This window comes from Poecilia latipinna, unplaced genomic scaffold (genome assembly GCF_001443285.1).
Source record: "Poecilia latipinna isolate Pla-1442-1.1 unplaced genomic scaffold, P_latipinna-1.0 Scaffold572, whole genome shotgun sequence".
NCBI classification, from domain to species: domain Eukaryota; kingdom Metazoa; phylum Chordata; class Actinopteri; order Cyprinodontiformes; family Poeciliidae; genus Poecilia; species Poecilia latipinna.
In genome coordinates this window covers 504,114-520,358 of record NW_015113188.1, presented here as the reverse complement: position 1 = coordinate 520,358, position 16,245 = coordinate 504,114, and the positions used below count along the sequence as shown (strand labels likewise).

Below are 16,245 nucleotides of genomic sequence, written 5' to 3'. Positions count from 1 at the left end.
CTTAAGTAAATTTTTTGAGTACTTTCTCCACCACTGTCTCTCGGTAATAGACAATGTGAGTCAGAAAATAACTACTGTTCACCGCAGCCGGCTAACGACGCTCAAGTTGGCACACGACTCAAGGACAAACAATCTGGAATCACTTCTGCCAAATCCGAACTGGATTATTCTTTATTAACAAAGACTCTTAAAAACACTTTGAGATTACTGAGACAATTATTCTATTCCTGGAAACACAAAACATTTGCATTTTTCAAAGTTGTTTTGGCATCGGGACAGTGTTTGTCACGTGTCTTAATACTTTAATATATGAACAGATTGCATGGGCATCAGAAAATAGTCACCTTCAGAAAATAAGTCATTTTACATAAATGAGGGGCAGAGGGCTTACCTAAACTCTTTCCAAAATCATTTTAGGCCATTATTTTAGGAAGATGACAAATTATAGTCTGCTCTTAGTGTGTGTAAAGTTCATGAGAGGTTCCTGATTGTCTTCTAATGACTCACTGTCAACAGACTTCTCTGCTTGTTCAGTACATCCTTGTGTCTTGACTCCCAACCAGAGCATTGCTGAAAACATATTTCAAAGCGCTGTGCAGCCCAGCACGCCAGAAGAGGGCGACATTGAGCTGTAGCCTAGAAAGCTTCATATCCCTTCGTTCAGTTTCTGTAGACAGTAAGCAGTAAATATGACAATGCCAGGCATAAAATGATGCGCATGTTGGCAGTTTTATTTTTCTGTTACTTTGTAAGCATACATCTGTGAAGATACAGAGTTTTTAAGTCCCCTCTATTCATCATTTGTATGAAAATGCAAGCTTTACTGAGCGCATCAGTGGAAATTAAAGACAGCCGCACTTTGCTCACCCACACATTTTCAGTCTTGCTCTTAAGATTCACAGGGCGAACTGTGAGTCCTCTCGCTAAGTTAATCCTGTTTGAGGAACCATGTGATGCCATTTTCCTCCTCATCAGCATCACTATAACCCGAACTGCAGTTTCAAGTGGAGACCAGGCTGAAGAGAACCCCAGAAAAAACTGTGGTTCTCTCTTTTTATATTACTAATCTTAAATTTAAATAAAGACAGGTAGATATATCTACTATATATATTGAAGTATAGTTCGACAGGAAACTTGAACTGAAATGTATGAATCAGTGGATTTACTGGCCACTGCTATCATCAGATGAGTCTCTGAGATCCGAGCAGCGATTCCGAACAGGGATTGAACTAATTGGATCAGCTGTCTGATTCATGTCTAAACTGGGAGTAAAGTCAAGCTTATCTAGTCAGCGTATAGGGCCCAGTGATCTAAAAAAAAATGCACCAGCGAGTGCAATTTAGAAAGGATGAGTCATTGCTTGTGTCAATTTGAGGACGCTTGTGATCGCAGGTTTTCTGTGCTACTTTATTAAGCTAAACTAGCACAGAAAGTGCTGAAAAAAGGTCCTTCTCTGGATGTGCAAAGGCAGCAAAGCTGATCTAAAAGAGCAACAGGTTGGCTTGTCTGGTGTGCTGCATCAGCACAGCGCTCCCCATGAGTCACGGCCAGGCGCATATCTGCGACGGCGACATGACAGGAGCCTGTCACCGCAGCTCCAGTCTGAGCTGACAGCTTGTTGACGGAGACCGCGATGAGAAACAGAGCTTCACAAGGAGGACTGGGGACATTTTAAAAACCCCTAGGTCATTGGAAACAACAATAAGCTGAACCTGCTTTCTGCTTGTTTACATTCATAATAAGGAAATCAATTTCTGCTCACTGCGTAGTACGGATGTGCGACACTGGGATTTTTGTATCGATACGATCGGAAGTAAATACAGGGCTAGTATCGCAGATACTGATACCGATACTTCAAAAAAATCATTATTCAATAATTTGGTGATTTGACTTCAGTTACTTGATTATAAGTGTTATGAGAAGTGTTTACTAACTACAATAGAAGATAATTTAGCAGTATAGAAATAACTTAATTCCCTTATTACCTTCTACTACGCATTTACTATAACTGAGTCTATAACTAATCTGCCAAAATAAAAATACTTTTTTCTCTTTAATAGTCGATATTCAGCCATATTCATAGTTCAGATGTACATCTTTACATAAATGTGTACTTTGAAGTTCCAGTAAGATATTTTTTTCAGCTGCCTGGTTAGGTAATAAACTGTGCTTATGGGGAATTCAACCAATTGTATTTGACATTAAGCAAGACTTAAGTTCTTTCCCTTAAAAATTAAAGTTAAGATGTTCACTTTGTATGTTGATTCTTTTAAAATGATTTTAATAAATATGTATCCTGATATTTATGCTGAGAAAACATAACTTTATTTTAGGAAGCTTAACTCTCGACAGATTAAAAATATGTTTTGGGAAGGTTTTTGAGAGAATCTTGAGATTAAAATAAAACTTAAAATTGCTCATCAGTGATACATATTTTAATGCATACAGTCAAATTTGTAATCTGTGAGAACTTGCCGAAGGCGCAGTGTCAGAAAGAGCAGGAGTTTCACAAAGAGACAGTTTCTTAAATTTTTTTTGTAATGTTTGATATATACAGCAAGTAAAGTTACCATAACTACTTGATTGTGCTGTAAAATGATACCATGTCCCTGTAAAATGCATAAAATCGCCCCTTACAGAGAGGGACATTTATAATTGTTACACAATCACAAATCCAGTTTTCCTCAGAGCTGTAACGGGAGGCGAGGGCAGCAGCGTTGACAAAGCGATATGTCTGACACAACAAGAAGCGGCCTGCTTGACGTGTGACTCTAAATGTTTGCTGCATCCAGCTGGGAGCAGCGTGCCGGAGAGAAAACACAGGGTTTCGTTTTGGAAAGCAGCTAACCTGAGCTGGATTAAATTGATTCCCTTTAAGGCTGCAGGTTTAAATATAGCTGCTGCTTATCCTGAAGTGTTTTCTCACCCAGTTAAACACTGATTGATCACGCCATTGATTGTTTCCACTGAAAGCCTGATGCCCCTGGGCAGCTAAAGGTTAGCTACAGACGTATATCCTCACATTGATTTTGCTTCCTCATCCAAGAGTTAGTCTTTTGGCCACCGGCGACCCCGGTGACCTCTGAGTAGCCCAGGAACTCGCGTGGTAAAATCTTCAGTCAAAAAAAAAAAAAAAAAAGCGATGAGATTACGCATCTATTGTACATCAGTTCCACACAACAACGAAGTCATTAGTTTCATGGTGAAAGGAAGGAAGAATGTGAAAGATTTCATTCACTCAGTCTTTTCTGGCTCTTTTTTCCCCCCTTGTCTTTCCTTCCTCTCTCTCACCCTGGGACTTGAGAAGCAGAGGTCCATAAGACCAGCTGGACACGCAGAATGACTGGAACAGACAGAAAAGTGTTTGCTACAGACGGAGGAGGCCGGATGTGTTTGCATGCCACCCCGTCTCCCGGCATAAAGACAAGCCCAGATCTTCAGCTCAGGCAGCAGGCAAATAAAGGCCCCTTTCAAGGCAAACACAAAGGCAGAGATGCAGCTGAATGGGCCTGACTGCTCTCCTTAAAGATAACGCAAGTTCCTAGAGTGAGTAATTTGGACAGATTAAAAAAAAAAATAAAAATCACAAAAATTCCAGACAGAGTGACCAGATAAAAGTAGAGAACCTGGCAAACCTGATGCTGTGCTTCCAATGCGCAAATTGGACTCACAAAAATACATTTCCTTAATGGAAACACATGTTATTTAGAAAAAGCAAGTTTTTCGATAAAAACGCTTTTGCTTTTGGACTAGGTGGTTATTCGGCTGTATCAAAATTACTGCAATGCAATGGAAAGACTTTTTTTGCATCACACAAGTCATGTGATCAACATCTGGATGTTACTACTGGCGGAAAAATGAAGAAGACGACAGGAAGTGGTATGAGGATGACGGAGCGTTGTGTTTTTTAATGACTTATCCTGTGAACAAACTTATTCACCTGTGATTTTAATTGCGTTTCTTATTAAATGGAAAAGCCATAATTGCAAAATTTAGTTTTTTAACATTAGACAAAGTTTTGCGCAGGTTTGTAATGGAAACACAGCAATGATTTCATTAACCCTGGGATTAAAGTACACACAAGTTGACTCTTTACTTGTTTTGTGATCTCTGAATGAATTGGTTATGTTGAATTTTAATTGCTGTCAGAAACAGTCCACACTTTTCAGTACTTTACTACACTTACTATTTGTGTTAAGTCTATGGCAAAAAAAAAAATCAAAGTGAAATACATAAGCTTGTTCTAAAGGAGACATTTGAAGTCAATGGATGTGAATACTTTTGAGACGTACCATGAGTGTGCCCTTGTTGGGATTAGCATGAAGAGCCTGAATTATACTATCGTCACATTTTCACAAAAACTGTGTCATGATGAGGCTGACCACATGAAAGGGCACAGCATCTAAGAAGTAAAACCCATCATCCCTTTTTGATGCTAGATTATTTAGCGCTAAACTAAATCTCGTCATCTCCTCACGGCACAGCTTCAAGTACACGTACATAAATGAAAACGAAAAATCAGGTCACTCTTTGTGTCTTTAATGTGTGGATGTCACATGTTTCTCTCCCCCCTTGTTTTTTCTTTCTTTTTTTTTTTTTGTGAGGAGCCGCCCGCTGAGATGCCAGGTTAGAAGCGTCAGCCGCAGCAGCAAAGCATTGATCCCTGAGCTAAATGAAGGGATAGGAGGGCTCGGTGTCGCCCACAGGCTCCCATTAGGCCCATCAGTGAGCTGGAGGAAAATGTGAGCTCACATGAAGCTCCCCTGTGACGAAGAGAGGGAAGGTCAAGGCCAGAAGCAAACGCTTCTGTGGAAACATTTTCCCGTCGTTTTGTAACAACAGAAAAATGTCGGCAGAGAATTCAAACTTCTGGGAATCACTACTTTCTTCTCCACTTTGATTACAGAATAGCTTACCATACTCCAACTTTGGTTCTGTCTGAGCTGGGAAGTGGTTTTCATACCCAAGTGGATGAAGTCATCCCTGTTTAAATAGCTCTTGTGTCAGCATACACCGGCAAGACTTGACTTAAATGATGCCTATATAAAGAGCCAATTCAAAGCAGAATATTTGGACTTCTGTTATTGTTCTTGGCTCACCCAGTTCCAGTATTAAAATTTGGATTGTTACAATAAAGATAATATGAGCACTTCTGATGGTACTGGTATTGGTACATGTGTTGTCAATATGGGTGTTTTCACCTGATAGTCCGGTAAACTTGGTTCTTTTGGGGACAAAAATTGCAACACTTGTTACATTTTCAGCTAGTCCAGTTCACTTTCATACTGCACTGTGCCAAATGATTCAAACCCTTTAAAAAATCTGTTCTCCTCACCTGTGGTAGTGCTGCACGTAGAACCACTGAAGGATGCGACACTAAAACATCTGAATGAAGACCAGTGCAACTTCCTACTTCATAAAATGTGAACAAAAATGGAGTGGCGTCAGATTTTAGCGGTTGTAGGATTTCTCTTTTGTCTTTGGTTAAAGACCACAAACCATTTCTCCGACCAGCGCTAGACTCTCACATTTGTTTAGGTTGTATTTACCCAGAATGCCCTGCACCATAGTTTGATTACACATTCACATCTTCTCAATTTAACCGAATTGGGAAGAATCTAGTTTGATCTAGTTTGATCAAACTAGAGTTTGATCAAACTCTAGTTTAATCAAACTAGAGTTTGATTAAAGTGGACTAAACACCTTATAAAGAAACCACTTTGACAAGGGGGCAGCACTTAGTTTTCACCTACAGCATTTAACAAGGTTGGAGCACCCAGAGAGAGAGGGAGCATCAACAATTTCTCTAACAATCTGCAGACTGTCCAGATTCCCTTAGTTCTCCTCTATCTCCTCTCCTCTTCAGCTGGTCTTCTGTAGGATTTGGGGACTCAGATGGCCAAGGAAGACTGGATTTTACGTCTGGTGAGTTATTTGTGTGTTGACTTGGCCGTAGGTTTTGAGTCATTATCTTGTTGAAAGACACAACGATGACCCAGTTTTAGATACCACCAGGACTTTATTTACAGTGTTTTTGTATCTCAAACAGTCCTTGATGTCATGCACATCATAGGGTTGTCAGGAACGTCTAAAAGCAAAACAAAACAGGATCCCTCACCACATTTAACTTTGGGTATGAGGTGATCACTCCGAGTCTCATCTGATGAAAAGCTCATGGGTCCAGTTACGGTCCCACAGTGTTTAGGAAACTCTGGATGTTTACATTTCTGGTGGTGGGGTAGGATGGAAAAGGGTTTTAGAACTTGATGACCCAAACATGCTACTTTTTGCTCCAGTTTTCTCACTGAAGTTTTTTTTTCCACATTTACCAAAATCAAAGCCTTTACTTTCATTGTTTTTATTGTAACATGGTGTTGTAGCAAATTACTGATACAGTCCACGGCTTTTCAAAGTGTGGGGCGTGCAGAAAAAGTAACTGCAAACATTTAGCCAACATCACCAAGCCTTTGTCAGAGATTAAATGGACTGATTTTTAGTTACTAATGCTACAGTCAGTGAGGACGCAGAGTCTGGGCCAGGCAAAATAAGAATAAAAAAGATGAAAGTATGACCACAACTATTTAAAGTGGGGGTTTTTCATGAGTTGGACGTGAACATGCTCCACTGTAATAGAGTTGTCTGCAAAGTACTGGGAATGTCTTTTTCCACAACCCTAAATAAACAGTGGCCAAACAGAGGGTAGTTCATACTTTTAGCACTGCAAAGCACTTTGAAGACCCCTGACATAGTCCAAAGCTTTTTACAGCTGTTATTTTTCAGTCTCTTACATTTCTAGAGACCATAAACGGATGAGTGAATGATCTTTTCTGTGACCACTTAGCCGGTCCACACTTCAGATTTTGAAACACGGAGATCTACCTGAGGTGAAACCTGGCCGTGAATGCCCTGGGCCTCCTGTCCAAAGGTGAAAAGATTCCATCACTCTTTGACCTTTGTCCTACCGCGAGATTTCAGGATACGAACGCAGGCCTGGAAGCAGTTTGAGGCCAAAATCCCTCTGCACTGCACACTTGCATCTCTTTTCCTCTCTCCTTAAAAACAAAGTGGAGCAGTCAGACTTTCACTCTCAGTTTTTTGGTTGAAACACTAAAAAAGATCCCGCTTTACAAGAATCGGGTTGCAAGGTTCGTGCATTATTAAGCTGATGCTTTGTTATATTTGCGGGTCTTTCCATGGTCATATTAGCTCAGGCTGTGTTTGCCGGGACAAAGCTGTGTCCAGCACCGTCCATCGGTGCTGACATCATCAGCGGGAGGCCTCTTCTTGGTTCCACCATGACTGACAATAGGGCCGTTTATAGGTCATTGTCCTGTCCCGCTACCCTCCACATGTCCACCAGCAGGCTGTCATGAGTTCTGATTAACACAATAGGCTTTACCAGATGATGATCCATGTTTGTTTCCTGCACTGACAAATCCTCTTAGACAGAATGGTTACTGCTGAACAGCAGAGTGACTGCATTTAGCTCCAATTGCCACTTGTTTAAAACGAAGTTCATGGTCGGTCTGTGGGGAAGAGCCAGTATGAAGTTCTCTAACTTTAATACGTTTTGGAAACAGAATCATTCAGTTGCATAGCCCTGTTGCAATAAGCAATAAATCAATTAATCACATGATATATTAAAAATAGTTTAATTATTTCCATTTGTATGATTTATAATTTTTCTCTTTTCTCTTTCTATCAAAAACTGAATTACAAAAGCCTTCAGTCTGGTTTATTGGTCTCAACTTGTCCCTTTTTTTGATGGACAATATTTCTTGTTTCTGTTGTTTTGTTTATTTATTTTGGACGTTTAAAAATGTCTTCCAGTTCCATTATTAAGTGCTCATTAGAATTTAAAGTCTACTGATCTCTGAGAATATTTTCTTGCAATATTATGCCATTTTCAGTTAAGTTACTTGAAAGTGGTCTCAAAAAGCAATATTATCGTTTATCGCAATAACTTCTGGGACAATGTATCGTCCAGCAAAATTTGTTATTGTGACAGGCCTGGTTTCTCCAAAACAGAGGAAGTGTCTGAAAAACACTATTGTGAAAAAATAGTTACTATTTCACAAGCTACAACCCAGACCTGATGACTGCAAGAACTGCAGAATTAAGAAATATTTTATATGCAGCATTGCTGAAATAATGAAGACAGCTAAGAGAGCTAGGAGGTTTAATGAAAACTATTCTACAAAAAACAGTGATGTAAAAGTTTTCACAAACTTTTTATGGTAGCAAAAATAGCTCAACAATTTGAGCCTAGTTGATTTAAGTACCTTTATCCATTCATGAAAATAATTATTTCAACATTGGACTCTGCGTATGTACTCAGGTCTTAGTTTTATCATCTTTATCCAACATCAAAATATGCCTTATTATCAGAAACATTTAAGTTTGCTTTATAAAAAAGAAAAAGTAGCAGCAGAATTTATTTGTAAGTGAGCAGGAATGTTTTCATGCCAATGTACGTATAAAAGGCTTTAACTTTTCTTAAATTCCCTCACCACCATGTTTTCATGGGTTGCATATTTTGGTGTCTGCTGTTTCTTTTTCTTGTACTTTTGAAGCAGCTCAAAGTTATTTTAACACAAACCAGGAGAATGAGAGGAATTTTCTATTTAACCAATCACAATGACTTAGACATTTTTTTCATTTTTGTTTATTTTGGAGTTGGAAGGTTTCACATTGTTATCGAAAAACACGACTTATTGGAATTTACTAAGACAACAGCCAAAAAAAAAAAAAAAACACTTTTGTAACAGTGATTGATAAAGAAATTAGCAAACTGTGTCTTAGTCTCAGAAAGATTGAGCTGACATATCTATTTCATCGCTCAGTCAGGAACAAGATTTGGTGATGGAAGTGATGAGTTGAGAGGATCGTTCAGTCTTTTACTCGGTGCTCTCTGGCCAGGTCGCTTCAGATTTAACCAGAACTCCTGGGAGGTCGTCATCTTTCCTCCTACTGCAGCCTTCGTTAGTTTTGTGACTCACGGTTTTTTCCTGACACTTATTAACTTCAGCAGCAAGTGTTTGGTCATATAAGCGCTGATTCAGCAGTCAGCATGTCTGATCACTCTGGACAACCACAGAGACTGTGATAATCCCTCACTGTGAGCCCGGCTTCAGATCTCTGTTGTTGTTGTTGTTTACAGTCAAGTTTATTAAGAATTCAGTTTCTTTTGTAGTATCTGATTTAAAAGGATTCCAGATGTTTTTTTTTTTATTTACTTGTTTTTACCTCAAATTACAAATTATATTACATTTAAATGAATTCACAATTTAAAAATATGACAGTTTTCTATGAAAGTTTTATTTTTTATGTTAGAAGGACGTCGTCTCTGAGGTAGAGTCACATTTTCACCTTACTCTTAACCAACAAATACAGACTACTGTAGTCTGAATTGAAACAATGTGAAGCAGAGAAACAAACCCATCTCAAATTTATTCACAGAATCTACTTATCAAATAATTTTAAAAAAAATCCCAATAAATAAATAAATAAATAAATAAATTGTCCAACTAATGCACGTCACTGTCATATAGTCAACATATGGTATTCATTGCTGTCTTAGCAGTTATGAGGCTTGTTGAACACACCAAAACACAAGTCACATCCTGCCCGGGGCCCTGCTTACCCTCAGCTCGGCCCTGTTTCTAACTACTGGTGTCTGAGTTCACCTGCATTAAAGTATTTAGTTTAAATTTAGGTAAGTTGTTGACATAAAAAATATTTAATCACAATTTACCATTCAAGAACAAATAAAAAAAAAGGCCTTATTTACCACCAGAGTCCAAATATTAAACTACGTCATAATTTAAGGTAAGGCCTTGTGCAACACTGTTCATGACCCCAAGTGGAAAATAATGTAGTGATCAAGTTTAAACTTTGTGGTCAAACATCATGGCTAACCCTGGATTAATCCATCAGATCTTTACCTTACCAGATATATATATATTTTTTGCTTGTCTTTCTTTTTACTGTGGACACCCTAGAGTAGAATAATGGATGCAGCTGATGTGTATCCACAGCGCAGCAACGTTTAAACTTCTCATTTAAACTTATTAAATCATTCATTCACGCCTGCTAAGCAGAATTGCACGCAGTGACTGAATAATCGCTCGATTATCACAAGGCATTGCTTGCGGCAGAGCAATTAGGGTATAATGTAAGCATTGATCCACGTCATCTTTATTGTAACAATCATTAATACAAATATGTCCTTCGGCTTTGCTGGGAAGAAGAGGCCAACTATCATTTATTTTCTTTAGAATAAAATATTTTCCCATTGTGCTCAGAATGACCTGGAAAACAAAACTCCAGGTGGGTTTAAGTGATTTAACCTGGCTTTTGTCAGCTAGATTAGAAAAAGTAAAGCAGCTTCATTTCAAAGCTTGCTTTCGGTTTCTCGAAAATATATCATAATTTTCCAGAAGAATCAAACAAAACAGTTCTTATGTTCTGAACGAGAGGCCTGCCCACTTTTAGCACAGGCAATTTTTTTTGAGCATCATGGAAAAAATGTGTTACTTTTAATGCAGTATTCTGAAAGTTTTCCACATATGTAGAAAACTTAATTGGAACCGCAATAAATAGGTTATGAGTGAGAGCAGACCTGATGTCATATCTCTGCTGCTATATCTTTATGAAATGATTTATATGCCCTTCTACTTTACAATTATCACCCAGCATTTCAATAAAATCCATCAAAGTTAGTGGCTGTAACATGACTTTTGCAAGACTTTGTAGCTTGTTCAATATATGTTTTTACTTCTGCTGCACAAGTCTTAATCTCCTGCGTGATGCATAAACAGAAAAAGCATAAAACACAGCAACAAACACCTCAATGTGATCTGGGAGAGTTACGCTTAGCTATCATGAAGGTTTTCATCCTCTATTTTGTGCTCATTAGGCAGCATCTCGCGTCTCAGCGCGGTATCCAAACACGGCACGGCGGATCTCTCCGGCTCATACACAGAAATCAAAACGTGATGCAGCCGAATACACGGGGAACAGCAGGCACAACGACAGATGGGCGACGCCTTCTCCAGAGCCAGAACCCTGATCCATTTCAGTCTCGTGAAATCTCTGTACTCGTTGGGACTAATGCAGTTTCAGGCCCTATCTGGGCCGCTTTATCTGTGAAAACAGGCTGCGGCGAGTCGATTCTGACGAGATTCGCAACCGCAATCCCATTAGGAAGAAGAGATCTATGTCTATAGTTGTGCTTTGATCCCAATCCAACTTTACCTCTCAATGTGTGTGTGCGTGCATGTGTGTGTGCGTTTGTTCCTGACATAGTATGACCTGTTCATCTGGTAGTACCGAATATGACTTAGAGTAGTGAGTCAACATTCCTTTCAGATTTTTTGGCACTTGAGGTTCATTGGAGAACGTCAACACAAAGGCAGCTATTAAAACACCGGCTGAGCCGTCACACTGGCTCCCATGAAAACATGATGCACAAAGGGAGCTTAGTCTTGACAGCAATGCTATTGTAAATGACTTTAAGATCTATTTACATATATGAAAGAAGCACTTTTGACAAAAATTGTTATTTTACCCCAATGCTGGCTTTACTCTGTTGGGATAAGTTTAACCAAAAATTTGGGTCAAGAAGTGTGACCTAGATTATTGGGGTGGACACCATTTTGAACTATACAACAATCTGATAAGACAGAAAAAAATGCTAAGGCGGTAAAATAATGCAGTGGAATAATATAAATGCCAGGGGATTATGTTCATTACTTTAATTTACATAAGAGAACCAGTTTGTTCACTGAACATGACATTAGGCTTTTAGCACCAAGTGCTAATCATGTTCAGTAATCCTAATTAAAGCAAACAATTGTCGAATAATAAAAAAGTCAATATAGGTACGCAAAGTAGTATTAATGTTTCTCATAAATGTGTTTCAACAAATCAACTTTTTTAGTTGCTTTATTTAAAAATTGACATAAAATTACTCTCTTTTACTTATCGCCCCACGCATAATGTCAAAAATGTAATAAAGAAAGTAAAGTGAACTTTGTGTTTCCCTGTTGATACGTTGCTGTTTTGTGACGTTTGTGAATTTGGAAGAATTCACTGTCTTGTACTACATCAGACAGGTGTGGAATATGTTTGCCATAACGTGAGCTTCTTGTTTTATTTATTTCCAATAATTAAAAAAACAACAAATTTTTTGTGGCAAAAATTTTGAATGCCTTATGAGTGTCTCCTCCCCCTGAGCAATCAAATCTTCTTTGTTGGATTCATTCAGCAAGTTTAACAGATACAAGCGAGTTAATCTTCTTCAGTGAAGACTGAGCGTCTGCGTGGTGTAACATGAGGTTGGGTTATGTTATCGGATAGTGCTTTTTTTTTACCAAAGGTCTTGGGTTGAAAACATAATAAACCTTGAATGAACCAACTTTTTGTATTTTGTTGCAGCTAATTTTAATAGTTTGCTCAAGATGTAGTTTTGTTTTTATTGTGGAGTGTCTCAATAACCCAACCCTGTTATGGTAAATTAATCCAGTGTTGCCCATATTTTGGTCGAGTGCTAGGTTAACAAAATAATCAGTCAGGTTGTTGTCTTAACCCAGCAGCCTATAGACTCCATTTTTGTGGTTCATTTCAATTGGCTAAGGTAAAAAAAAAAAAAAAATCACAGGAACATCCAGACAATTTTCTTAGAATCAGAACATTTTGGTTAACACCTTCAATCTGATCAAACCGAAGTTTTTAAAAGAAACTTACAAGGTAGGCGTTTGCTTTGAAGGTTGGCTGATGAGGAGCTCATGATGCTGGGAAAGTTGTTGGAAACAAAACCATCAGTCAGACGTGTCGACAGGGTGAGGAGACGCTACCAGGCAGCCTTGTCAGAGTTGAACCAAAATTCTGACGCGCATCCCCCACCTCCTCCGCTCTCTGCAGCCGCTCCAAAGTGTCCAGATATAGATCGCCTCCCTGCTGGTCCTTCTTCCCTGCTTCTCTTCTTCCTCCCCGAGGGCAGCGTGAGCCACTTGGATGAGAGCGAGGACAACTTTGTGGCTCTGTGGATTCAGCCAGCTGACCAATGACGGGGAGGAAGGAGGAGCTGGAAGAGAGCAAGGAAAGCAGGGAGAGGAGGGAGGGAGGAAGGGATTTATTTAACAGAGTGGAAAATACCAAGGAGGAACAGACACATGCCTCTGTTATTTTTGTCTCTGCTCCCCTTTCCTTTCCTCTCCTTCACCTCCCCATTTGTCTTTTTTGTCCTCTTCTTCTCCTTGTTTGCTTGTGTTTTGAAATTGAATCTGCTTGAGTGAATTATGTTTCACAGTTTCATAACTGTTATTAGTTTCCATTAAAAAAAAAGTGGGGAAGTTAAATGTTAGAAAACATTTGAACTATGAGGGAAACCCAGAAAAAATGACTTTTACAATTCTGTTATTGTTTCTTGGTAGATATATTTCTCTAGAGTCTTTTATCATACATTCAAATCTGCTGTTGGGTCATAAAATATCTATATAATCTAGTTTATTTATTAAATCAATCAGTTCTGATACAACTATTAATCTCATCTAGTGATTAGATAAAATACAAAGATGCTGGTAGGAGAGTCGTTTCATAATTTGCACCCTGAGGTCACTCTGTCAGGAAGAAGGTGTTTCCAAATGTGCAACAATCCAAGCCCTAATCTTAATCCCAAGCACAACTGAAAAGATTTGTGTGATCTAATAAACCTTAGCTAATTACACAGGAGGAGAACTTCTCAATTTGAAGAAAATGTGAAGAAAATTTGCAGAAGTGTTGTATTTTTTTTATCAGGAGTATGCAAACAAGGGTTTTTAAACTGTATATGAATTTCTCAAAGTTAGGCTCCCGACATGAACCGTGTTAAGAGGCCTTGTCTCTTTACTCAGTTAAGAGAGTTAAGAGACAAGGCTGTCTCTTAATGTTGGGCTGGTCACCCAACATGGTGGTCGGGTTCTGGATGCAGCCGTTTTATTTAATGAATTTTACCCTACACTGTGTTTGTCTTTAGCCGCCGGCCTAAACAACGACTGCATAAGCGAAGATTTTCCCATCAGCTAAACCAAAATGGAATGTAGAAACAACAGCTTGACAAACACCAAGTGAGAGTTTCTGTTTCCAGTTTGGTCCTGGTGGAACTGGTGCTGAAGCTGATCGGTCCAGATGCTTTCAAAACATCTTCTTTTCCCTTCTTAAGAGTAAATTTAAACATTGCAGCTCAGTGTTTAGAGTTGATTTTAAGGCTCCTATGAGGTTAAACTCTTTAGCAATGCTACATCTTTAATGACTTTCAGAATATTTTGAATGTTTGCTTCTTCATATTAAAGCTTCCATTTTGTCTGAAGAAGTACAGTTCGGGTGTAACAGCTAATTTTGTTTGTGGTATGTGTTTTTTTTACACCCGTGGTTATATTATAAAACATTTTAGAACCAGGTGAACCAGGTGAAGCCACCTTATTATGTTAAAACTAGCAAGAGAGACTTGTTCCAGTATCAATGAATGGGAAAGTTTTGAAAAGTTAGTTTCAAAACAGCTGAAATTTGTCATCCTGCTTCTTCTTCTGATTTAAAGTTATTTTAATGAAATGTCAAAGTCCTAAAGAGACCACGGTTTTCTACGTCTTTAAGTAACACAGGTTAAACGACAGACATTAAGATGAGTAATAGAACCAGTTAAATAATTGCTTAAATAATTCACAGTTGTATTATTTTTGGAATTATATTCTTTTAAACATGCATCCAGTACAAATGTAAATAATTGTATTAATGTTTCAGCTTACAAAAATACATTATTTCAGCAATCATGATCATTTTATTTATTCAGTCTATTAATGTCATAGATTAATAACATTTTCAAATATGAATTTACTTAAAGAGCTTGGTGAAAAATTGTGGCACTTTTGGTCCCGGATAGAAACGTAAAAAAACCGTAAAAACAAGAGAAAAAAAAACCCCATACTGCTCACTTGTCGCCACCTAGTGGACAAAAGATGTTATTTCCAGACTAATTTCCACTCACGGATTTCTAAGCTTCATATTTGAAAATACTTCTCTCTTTTTTTCTTCTTTCTTTTTCCAAAACACAGCACTGAGATCAGTGAGAAACTGTCATGCTGTCTTGTTTCAGTTACATGGAGGAAAAAATAGCAATTGTGAGTAAATGCAGGAGAGAGCAACGACACGAATCAGTACGAAGATACACGACATGACGGCATTATGGATATGTTCCTCCTGAATCCCCAGAAGAATCCACGTATTTATTGATAAATAAAACAAGCTCCTTTTGTCTGGTATGAGAACAACAAACCTGTCCCTGCCACAGCATAGGGAAATAAAGAATCACTAGTGAAACTCTCACTTTGGTCTGTGTGCCAAGCTGCAAAGTGAAACTGCAAATACAAGCTGTTGTGCAGCAGTTGGGAAGTGGTGGGAGTGACTGGCGATTTCTATCAATAAAAACACATTGGTTGTAAATGTCACCGGTTACTGTGGTTCAGCCTAAATATGCTAATCGTGGCAAAGGCATGCAATGCAAGCTCTCACCATTGCCATGAACCTCCACCAACCTTGTGTGTGTGTGTGTGTGTGTGTGTTCATCAGTAGACAAGAACCAGAGAACTGAAGAAAAGAGGCACAGAAAGAGAGAGTGGGCAGAGGAAGCACGGTGTGAGTCAAAGTGAGAAATCCTCTTCACCACATAATAAATCGTGCGTGGGCTTTCTCATGACTGGGGGTTCACCTGCTGAGGCCCTGCAAAATCAATAGCTGAGACAGAGGCTGGCGGAGCAAAAGACATGTCCTCTTTCTTCTACGAGATAAAACAAACAGCGAGTTTCCTGCACCGCCATGAAAGGGTTTTCTTTCAGGGTTTTTTCTTTTTTTTTTTTAACTGCAGCTTGTTTGGAGTCTTTGATGTCAACCTTTCAGTGATTTCAACAAAAGCAGTCTGAAGGACTTTCTCACTTATTCACTCATGAAACAATATTAATTCACAGAAGTCCCACCAAAGAGAGAAAAGCAGGAAGTGAGTTACAGCAGGAGAAACGATCGGCAGGTCAATGTCATCACACACCAAATTCGTTGGGTAGAGATTTTCTGGCGATTCTTAACGCGCACAGCAACCATGTTGCACCAACCCAATGCATTTAGGCATGACGAAGTCTCTGTTCCTTAAACCGTGCTTCAGAATGGAGATGAAAGGAGTTGAGCTTTTTCAGGTTCAATATTCAGATGGTTTGG

General features: G+C 38.7%; 1 protein-coding gene across 2 annotated transcripts in view; it reads right to left on the bottom strand.

The window, feature by feature from the left end:
- Nucleotides 1–13,069, bottom strand: part of LOC106953270 (dysbindin-like) — a 19,979-nt gene extending 6,910 nt beyond the window's left edge. The window contains exon 1 of one of the 2 annotated variants that reach the window (XM_015041891.1): nucleotides 12,748–13,069. In XM_015041891.1, the coding sequence (XP_014897377.1) occupies nucleotides 12,748–12,790 (43 nt within the window). In that variant the 5' untranslated portion in view covers nucleotides 12,791–13,069. The remainder of the gene's footprint in view (nucleotides 1–12,747) is intronic. The other variant, XM_015041890.1, reaches the window with a different exon arrangement.
- Nucleotides 13,070–16,245: the final 3,176 nt, after the last annotated feature.